Source organism: Phycodurus eques, chromosome 17 (genome assembly GCF_024500275.1).
Source record: "Phycodurus eques isolate BA_2022a chromosome 17, UOR_Pequ_1.1, whole genome shotgun sequence".
NCBI lineage: Eukaryota > Metazoa > Chordata > Actinopteri > Syngnathiformes > Syngnathidae > Phycodurus > Phycodurus eques.
In genome coordinates, this window is record NC_084541.1 from 20,031,844 (window position 1) to 20,041,586 (window position 9,743).

At 42.4% G+C, this 9,743-nt stretch overlaps 1 protein-coding gene across 1 annotated transcript; it reads right to left on the reverse strand.

Annotated features, from left to right (window-relative positions):
* Positions 1-266: 266 nt before the first annotated feature.
* pld2 (phospholipase D2) lies at positions 267-9,743 on the reverse strand. The gene is given in 23 exon segments (XM_061703263.1): positions 267-2,331; positions 2,681-2,798; positions 2,973-3,088; positions 3,090-3,127; positions 3,617-3,751; positions 4,013-4,059; positions 4,392-4,505; positions 4,713-4,801; positions 5,157-5,261; positions 6,233-6,346; positions 6,910-7,028; positions 7,097-7,274; positions 7,347-7,556; positions 7,641-7,751; positions 8,073-8,151; positions 8,226-8,266; positions 8,268-8,310; positions 8,385-8,528; positions 8,621-8,866; positions 8,977-9,035; positions 9,125-9,190; positions 9,452-9,545; positions 9,629-9,743. Coding segments are annotated over 23 exon segments (2,520 nt in total). The 5' UTR covers positions 9,658-9,743; the 3' UTR covers positions 267-2,106.

A 9,743-nucleotide genomic window follows, 5' to 3' on the forward strand; every position in this document is an offset into this window, starting at 1 on the left:
TTCTTCATAGAAATCGTTTTTGTTTTTCCCTTGTTGTATTTGCTCATTTGTGACTGCAGGTATCCTACCCATCACCTGGTTCCTCGAAATAATAATTATTGTAACTAATGCAAGGAGAGTTCAAGGGAACAATTGTGCTGCTTACAAAAAAAAAAAAACACACAAAATAAATTTTTTTAAAAAAAAAAACACACACGACACATTTCTGGAAGTTTCTGGTGCTTTTTGAAAGAGTTAACTTTTCCCCCCACACATTTTGAGACCATTTTAATGCAGGTTTATTAATTGTTTTAATAGACATCACAAACCCTGAGCATTAGTGACACAATTCATTGGGAAGGAATGACCGAAGCGTACAAATGAACATACGTAAAGTTTATATAAGAAAAGCATTAGTGATACATTTGTGAAATCTGGGCGTGACAATGTAATTCGTGCAATGCAAACATTTTAAAAGGTCATTTGTCATTACATCACAGCCATGTACAGTACGAGGAAGATGTAGATAGACATTGTAGCCCCGAAAAACCCGTGCGGTCCTTCACACAGAACGACACTGGTGGGTTTTGACTTGTGTTTATGCTGGTCATGATTCAGGCACTTGATATGCAGTCTGTTCAATATTGCTGGCTTTGCTAAAGGTTTGTGCACATCAATTTCGTATTGGACGTAATAAAACTACACATTGCCAGCTTGTTGCAGAGTCAAATGAGAACATTCTTGGCCTTCTTAGCCAAGGACGACGCTTGAAAATGCAGAACGATCTGGGTCGACATTATCAATAGTAATAGTACAAAAGGTGAAAATTATATTGTGTATATATTTGAAAGCAGGATCAACTATTTTTACACATTGGAGAAGATGAGACAAATATGATATTGGCGACCTAAAATCCCAGTAGGACAACTGTACTGTCCATTTGAAAAGTAATTTCCATCACAAGCACAATTTGTCTGCAATAAGAAGTCATCATTGCATCGTGCACCCTCGATGGAAATATTACAGTGTTCCAAATCAGCGAGTGCCATTTCTCTTTGACCAATACTGCATTTGTTCACGTGCAATAATGTTCTAGATTGGTCAACAATAGTCTCCAAGTAAAATGGCAACACCAAGTTTTAACTGACTATAATTGTGTTTTTATATATCACTGCTGCTGCCATATGGCTTCATCACAGAAATCGAAAATTAAATACATACGTTAGCGACAGTCTATTTGGAACAGCGTCATTGTAACCGTGACATACTAAATGTCTATCGCAACAGTTTTGACATGACCGTAGAAATTCTACAAATGCGACTCACTACTTTACAGTGTTATGATGAACGTAACGCACATACTGGACACACGAGCACGTCTTCCTACATGAAGTGATCACGCTGTTGACATGGAAGGCAGCTGGGCACAGAATTGTGGAGTCCAAATGGGAATCTAGTGGTTCAATAATTCAAACATCAACGCTTCATTATGTAGTCAAAGTGAAAGGGATGTTTGGTGGAATGGACAAGATGAATTCAACAATTTAGTTGGTGGACATAAGCATCTTAAAACAAGTAAAAGTGAAATCTGCAAACAGCGTAATAAAAACATTTAAAAATAACTTGCACTTGCATGAATGGACATGTTATTCCCACTTGTCTCACCCAGTCTATTTTCCAGCATTTCTTTTTTTTGTGTGTGTGTGTGTGTGTGTGTGTGTATCCATCACCATAACAACCACACATTTTCTGACAGATTTGCTGGCACTGCCGTAAGGGGTGAAGCCTCAGAGGGAGGGAGACAGAGAAAGGAAGAGGAAAGACCCTAAACATAGTGCTCCAATCAATGTACAGTACATTGTGTAACCAAATCACATGAGAGGAATTGCGGACATAGTAAAAGCAGATGCTAAAGAAACTGGCCCGTTAATATCATTCAAATAGTCTCAGTGTCAGTCATAAAGTCTACATTTCAGCGGTCAATGTGAACAAGGTTACAAAGTTGGATTCTCCTTACCACTGGAATTGCAGAGGCCGCCGACATTTACCGTCAGTTAAGTGAACAGAATGTTAGCTGTAATGGAGCCCTAAGCCGTGAGGTCGTAGTCGGAACGGGCTGCGCCGGAGCTACGTCCACAGCCCAACAGGGGCCATGCCCTCCCTGGTGCCCAGCGAAGGCAGCAGGTTCTCTTCACACAAGAACTTCAAAGGGAAGTGGACCAGCAGTCCTTGGACCGCCTTGAGCTCTTCCCGGGCCTTTTCGGGGTCTGTGTCACAGAGGCGCTCCTTGCTGGTGTACTCCTTCAGCTCTTGCATATTGTGGACGCAATCAGACGGGAGGCAGCAGAAGACCTGCACCCCAGCGGCACAGATTGCGTGAGAAGTGACAAACGCAATTCAATAATACATTATTATTGTACAACACAGAAAAGAAAGTTGGACAGGACTCACAGAATAACTCTTGATACACAATATTTTTTCCACCAATTCTAATAGTATCAAGATACAGCAATTGTGTGCTCATCAATGGTCAGTATATATACACTGCTGCAAAGTTAAGCAAAAATCTGACAAAACCCATGAATATTTGATGCTGGTGTAGTGATCCTGTAACTTCATGATAGGCTATATCACAATATTGATATTTTGTCCTGTCCCGGTTGAGAAGTACACCAATTATGGTATGTGGTTTCATTAATACCTTGTTGTAAATAGTGGCATTGAGCTTGGCGGCAGAATTCCACAGCAAGAAGAACAAGTCATCGCTGATTGGATCATCAATATTGATGCTGGGGTCTGAAGCAGCACCAACGAGAACACTGGACGGAGGAGGAATACAAGTTCGGACTGAAGTGTAAATTATGTCAATGAGTGTACTATATATAAATGAGAACTGCTTAACTGTAAATTGTCATTGGGTGCAAGAGAAAACCCTAAAGCCATGTAAGTGATGACAGGCAGGAGGTTTTCTTAGCGTCATAGTGTGTCCTGACCTAAAGCACTCCTTGCGCAGAGCAAGCGTCAGTGGTCCTGCTTCGTAGTCCTCCCCTCCCATGATGGATGGGATCCTCTCTTCATCTTCCACAAACACTGCCAGCTCACTGTCTCGACTCCCCAAGCATGCTGCGGTCATTGATGTTGGCTGATCCTGGGATCAAGGTGGAGGGTACAAGCATTTACTGATCAATCCTAATCAGCAATAATATGAGAATATAATAATAGGAATCATCAACAACAATAACCATATGCTGTCCTTGTTTTCTCCTACTGTTTGATGTCCAATGCATCTATGCATTGATTTGCAATGTGCAGTTTAAAATCTGGTAAAGGGATTGTGGGGGCTGAAGGAGAGAGATAAACAAAGGAATTTAAAAAAAAAAAAAAAAAAAAATGAAACTAGCATGGTTACTGGGGGAGGAATGCAATGACATCCTGCATGTATTGCCCAATGTCATATTATTATTATTCATTTCTTTGTCATTTTTGGCTGAGTGATGCATTCACACACACAATTGTGCAATTTTTTTTATAGATCCATCTAAGGTATTGACATGTACTTTAAAAGTCTGGTAAATGTGCAGTGATGAGCCAAGGTCAAAATGATGCTCTGAGTTTGAACTTGCAGACGGTGGCTCACCGATTATGTAGCAGCGGTCATCTGCGATGAGGGTCTTGCTGTGAACATAGACGAGCTCAGTGACAAGCGACTGGGAGAGTTCCGCCTGTGTTCTCAGGCCACAGACTGTGATGTACTCGGTCCACCTGTCCTCCACTGGGACGCACAACAGAATCACATTGACTACTCGATAGAGCGTTCGCACGGATTCACACTTGAATACATACTGGATTTACAATGACTGTCAAGCAGGTGAAGAAAGAAAATGGAGATGGGGCAGATACCTAAGATCAGTGCCTTCATTTAAAGCGGCAACAGAAAGAGAAAGAAAGAGAGAGAGAGGTTACGGGGACAGGTGCAGTTTAATGATATGAGGTGGATTAAGAAATTGGAACATCAGAAGACAACAACACTCACATTCACTGAGTCTTGACAGGATGGACTGTTCTCCCCGGCATATAGTCCTATGACATCAAGAATTTGTTCAATTTAAATGAACATTTCTGTCTCCTTGCACGCATGGTTCAGCTTTACAGGACGAAGACAGCGGTACAGGCATACTATGGAAATCCTACTCAATAGGAATCTACTACTTTAGTACTACTAAATGTAGGCATGTTCACTAAAGACTGGACATTTGATGTCTCAGAGTTTGTGATTGTCTTTGATGACAAACTTCAAGAGCTATCAACCATGTAGCATTGAAAACCTCTTTGAAGCGAATCGGAATTTTGTTAAGAGGAGCAGGCCGAGTGGAGAATATGATATGAACGATAACAAATGAAAAAGCTCTCACCTGTAAGTGAAGTGAAGAATGGCTTGGATCGCGTTTCCACCTCCGGTACTGATGTCTCCCTCAAATCCAGGCAAAAGTGGGATCACCACAAACACTTTATACTTCTTCTGCTCTCTGTTAGAGAAGCAACAAATCGTTTCTGCTATTATCGTTTCCTAGAGTAACATTGCATGGCGCCACAATTTTGCGCTAATTTCTTATTAGTTTTGCATGCTTCAGTTATGTCATCAAGTTTTGATAATGCATTATTTAACATGCTTTCATCTACGAATATGCTTCGTTTTACATACAAAATAACGGGTATTAGAACAGTGGCCAGACCTGTACGCACGCAGGATTCGGTTCACAATGGCATCGCCGATCCCATTGTGGACTGTCTTGCCATCAGCACAGCTGATGAAGAACTGGTTCTAACGGCAGAGAAAAGCAGACGGTGGCTCAGTGTGAGGCGAAGGGTGAAGCGGGTAGCTTGCTGGCAGGTGGGCTTGCGTTCATACGCAGGACACTTTAAGATTAGACTCGCACAGTCTGTCGCTAATATGAAATTGAGGAGTAGTAACAATAATGTTGCCAGCGCAAAACCCTTGAACTTCCTAAGGGCCATCTTACTGGTTAATTAACCAATGGTTTAAAATGCTGCTGTACCACTTTTTTAGTAAAGTACATATATCTGAAACGGGACTACAAGTTAACAAATCATTTAAGACATCAGGCACACATTCCAATTGTGTTCAGTCACTGATCTACAAAGCATTCCTTGGTTACCTCGATGTAAATGTAGTGCTGGCTGCTCTCAATGGTATGGATGTAGGCATTGAGGATTGAGTTCTCACAAGTACCAGCGGACCAACGATCTGCAGAACGTAACACCTAGGAAAATGATGTGCAATCATTATCATATATTTGGGAATATTTCAATTTAGAGATCCAAACATGTTGCCAATTACCGGAATGCACATATGTTCTTCCAGATCTTTATAACATTAAGGTGCTCTCTGTTATACAGAGATGGAAGTTGAATGTGCTTTTAGAATGATTGATACATTCATTTCTTCCAAACCTTAATCAGATGCAAAGTGTTTATTTAGTCTAAGCAGGCAAATATATTGAAACTCTCGCTCACTGTTATAGAATCCTGAGAACAAGCGAAATAAGACCCGAAACCTGTGACCGATACTTGTAGGAACGCCGCTGCATAATGGGGTTCAAGTTACAGGCAAACAAGGAACTGACACGTCCTCATCAGCCTCTTCTTTTATTGCTACCTGCCTAATTTGGATCTTGTAATGGCAATGTTTTTGGAAGTGTTATTGAAACGGCTACCACCCATGATCTAGCAGCGCTTGTGCAGCGAATGCTGTTGCAAACGTCACAGATTGACTTATTTATCGGACTGCTTTTCTTTCCACATCTGTTGAGTTTCATCAAAGGCTGAACACTGTTCCCCAGTGAAGCTGCCACACACGGCACTGTAGATTTGAAACCCCTGGTTTGTGCAAGAGCGCTAACAAAGTGTGGGAACAACCATCACCACATGGGCCGAAGAGAATGTGTATGCATAGGATAAAGTATGGATTTGTGAGGGCTTAAGAACTACAATGCAAAAAACAACTGAACCCAGCAGTGATGGAAAAGTGCATGTAAGAAAGGGACGGAAAGAGAACCCCTTCAACAAAGAAACAGCTCTCCACTAGCTTTTGCACTGCTATGCTGCAGAGATGCTTTAAAATGACAGACAGCATCATATAAAATGATGACTTATATGATATGACTTGCTAATCTCTTCTTGCCAATCCACGACGACTTCATCTAAGGTTCAAATATGTTAGCAAATACGATACCTGCACTTTGGCCTCCTTGGACCCAGGTACGGTGAAAGAAAGTGTGTCGGCAGAACAAAGAGATTTGGGGAGAAGGTAGGGGTAGAAATCGTCCTTGTACTTGTTTTTGAAGATCTACAAAAAAGACAAAGCAAATAAGATCAGTCAGATCATTTTTGACCACCCTCTTAAAATCAACAGCTAAAGGTTATGTGTGTCATGTGTAATATGTGTAACTACCATGTAAACATTGTACCCTGTTTTATTGTTAACATCGTGACTCGCAGTCACAGTCTTGTGGTAGTAAAACATTTTTCATCTCAATTATCCTAAATAAGTAACGACATCGGCCTTATTTACGCCTAAACTAAGGGAACCTTCCAAGAGCTTTATTTAAATGTTCCATGAATTTTTTTTTTTTTATTGAAAACAATGGGCATTTTAACATATTTTATGGACAAGACACACCTTTTCCAACAGAATCGGGGTTGTTTTTTTTTTCTTTTCTTTTTTTTTCTCTTCCCCTTAGCTCGGTCAACTAAATCGAAGGTCTTCAGTTTACCAAGATGTTTTGGTTCCACCTTGGTGGGAAAATGCCAAAACCCCATTTTCATTGCAGACTGACTTATCTCCTTCCAATTGTACATCCTGTACTTATACTTATGCTTTCTCCCTAAGCAACTTTTCCTGAATTTGACCTTCGTGAAGTTCCAGCGCTGGATGAAGTGACGAGCCACATCCCTGGCTGCTCTGCCGTGAAGAGCTGCCGACAGATCACGCCACGGCATGCGAGGAACTCTCGTACGGTCAATGTTATCTGAAAATACAGAAAGAGCAATCTTTTAGCTCCAGAGGGCCGTGGGAACATTCAGTTTAGAGACATACCTTCAAATGGTCTGTCCAGCTGGACCCAGTCTTTCCAAATGAAGTTGCTGTAGTCTTTGCCGAGCCACAATTTGGTGTTGCCTGTCAAGTCCACAACCTCCTGAGTTTGATCCTCAGACGGTTTTGGACCAGCCGAACCGTTTCCCCGGTGCACATGGTCAGTTAGTGTGAGCGGGAACTGCAACGTGATGCAAGCCTTGTGAGCAACAGGCTCAAACCCCACCAAAAAGATAGTTTGATACATTCTTACATCTGGATCTCCTTGTGGCTCGGTCTCGGTCACCTTTGCAGCAGTGTCTGTGGAGTCGAGGTCAGTTAGCCGGTACTGGCTGTCATCCCACCTCCCAAATGCCAGGTCAATTCCCCCGACAAAGGCTACGGTTTGGTCAATGGCCACCATCTTTTCGTGGTGAGCCCAAAGGAACACCACCGACGACACATGGTCAGGATGTCTCATTACCTGTTGAAGGGCATAACGTGAACAGTAGATTTAAAACTAGCATTCATTTCCCAATGTATAGCTTTGGGTCCAGAGGTAACACACCTTGATGTTTGGGTGCATATCCATGAGAGTCCTCTTACTGTGCTCACTATTGATGCCAAGTGCGAGCTCCACCTCTTTGTAAAGCAAAACACACACTTTCACTCCTTGATCCTGCAGGGAAAAAGAAAACTTTCAACATCCATCTTAACTTTGCAGTTTCCTCAGAAAAACCGTAAATGCTCCAAAATGTTGTAGCAAAATTAAAAAGCCAGACAGAAATGAGCTGAAGACGAGAGACCATGCAAATATCAGCGGCTGTCAGCAGTCTACGGATGATGGAGTTTGTGTATGGAGTTAAGTTGAAATGATTTGTCATGTTTCACTGCTACAGCATTTATGTGGACGTTTGTTTTTACAAAAATGAAAAAAACATTATTGAAGACTTGATAAGAAAGACATAGTACTAAATAAATAATATTGAATGACACCCACAGCTTTGCGTTTGAGTACTTCATCCAAGCGCCAGACGTTATCAGTAGCTGGTCTCTTCAGGAACACTTCAGGGCTGAGCCTGATATTATTACAAATATTACATTTTTAAGGTATGAATACCTCAGAAAGTCACCCAAAAATCCAAGAACTTACCACCAGTCTGTGATAAAGATTTCCTCTTTTGCTTGCTCAAGCAGCGTCAGCAAGGTCGGTAAAGTAGCCGCTCCCGTTTACATACCTTCAACAAGGACAATTCCCCACAAATGATATTCACATTATGACAAGACACTCCAGACAAATTGCACAAGCTACCATTTTGTTAGTGTGTTGTCCCGTGGCGGAGCAAATCCCTCGAAGCGTTGCACTTTGAGAAAATGGCAGGTTGCAGCTAGCCGGTTGATTTCGTGACTCCACCAGTGCGCTTGTCGGTAGCTACAGCATTTGATGACCAGATTCCTGAAACCAGCACGCGGGACACACACGTCTCACAACATGACAAAACATGCAAGGGGATGTGCATTCTATTCGTGCCAACAGAGCAGATTTACCGAGTGAAGTTCTCGATGCATACTCCATATTTAGTGTCTGTGTAAGCACGGCCCACTTTCACAGTGAACTCGGGGTCAAACAGCAAAACAAAGTTGATGCGTCCGTTGTCTCGGTTCATGTACATCAAGAAGGAATCTTTCACCACCAGCCAGCGGCGTGACCAGCGGAAGCAGAACTGATGATGGCCGATGCAATTCAAACCTTGAATGCGGTGACCCCCCGACCTCTTGAAGATGGGCCCTTCCCTGTAGTGAGTGCACACGCGCAGCAAAGTGACTCAGTAAAATCAAATTAGCCATTTCCCCGCTTTCCGTGTCCATTACGAACACACAAATAGTCCCAGGACACTGCTTACAAGCCTTTGGGCCCAAGATCCGTGACAAAGGAGAGGGCACCAACGGAGAGGAACTCCAGCTTGAGGGGAAAAACAAAGAACAAAACACACCACTGAATTAGTCAACATCACATGACAACACCGCATGTCTTTGTTTTGTGGCTTTTACCATGCTGTGGTCATTCCTACAGAACCTGTTCTCAAGCAGATCATTCAGGTACTCTTCAAGGTATTTCTGCACCAGAGAAGTAGAAAATTCCTGTGAGCAAGTGCAATCAGAGAGCACAGACCTCGACCGTATCACCTTGTAATACACGGAAAGTACATTGGGTCGTTTCGTAAGAGATTTAGCAGCGATTCAATAACAGAACAAATCTACAAACACAATGCATGTCAAAATACGTATCCATAACACTCCACTGTCTCTGCTACTAAGGACATACTGAGAGCGCTTTGTGCTCTACTGCGTGTAGAATATGTCTGTTTCTTCTGATACCATTTTGCTGGAGGTCATTCTGGTCCGTTGAGTCCCCCGTAGGCTGGGCATTTCCTCAGACATGGCCCTCAGCTGCTGCCTCTCCTTGGCAAATCTAGAAGAGACGTTTGAATACTCAAAACCAAAACGTCTGACATTTCAAGGTCAAGGTTGATTTGCGCGATCGGTTACGCTGACCTTCCCAAAGGCAGAAGGTGAATCATCATCCGGTGGTTGTAAAGGTCTCGATGCAACTCCTGGAAGTGCTTGTACTTCCTCTTTACGGTCCAGTGGAATTGACCATGAGTTAGGA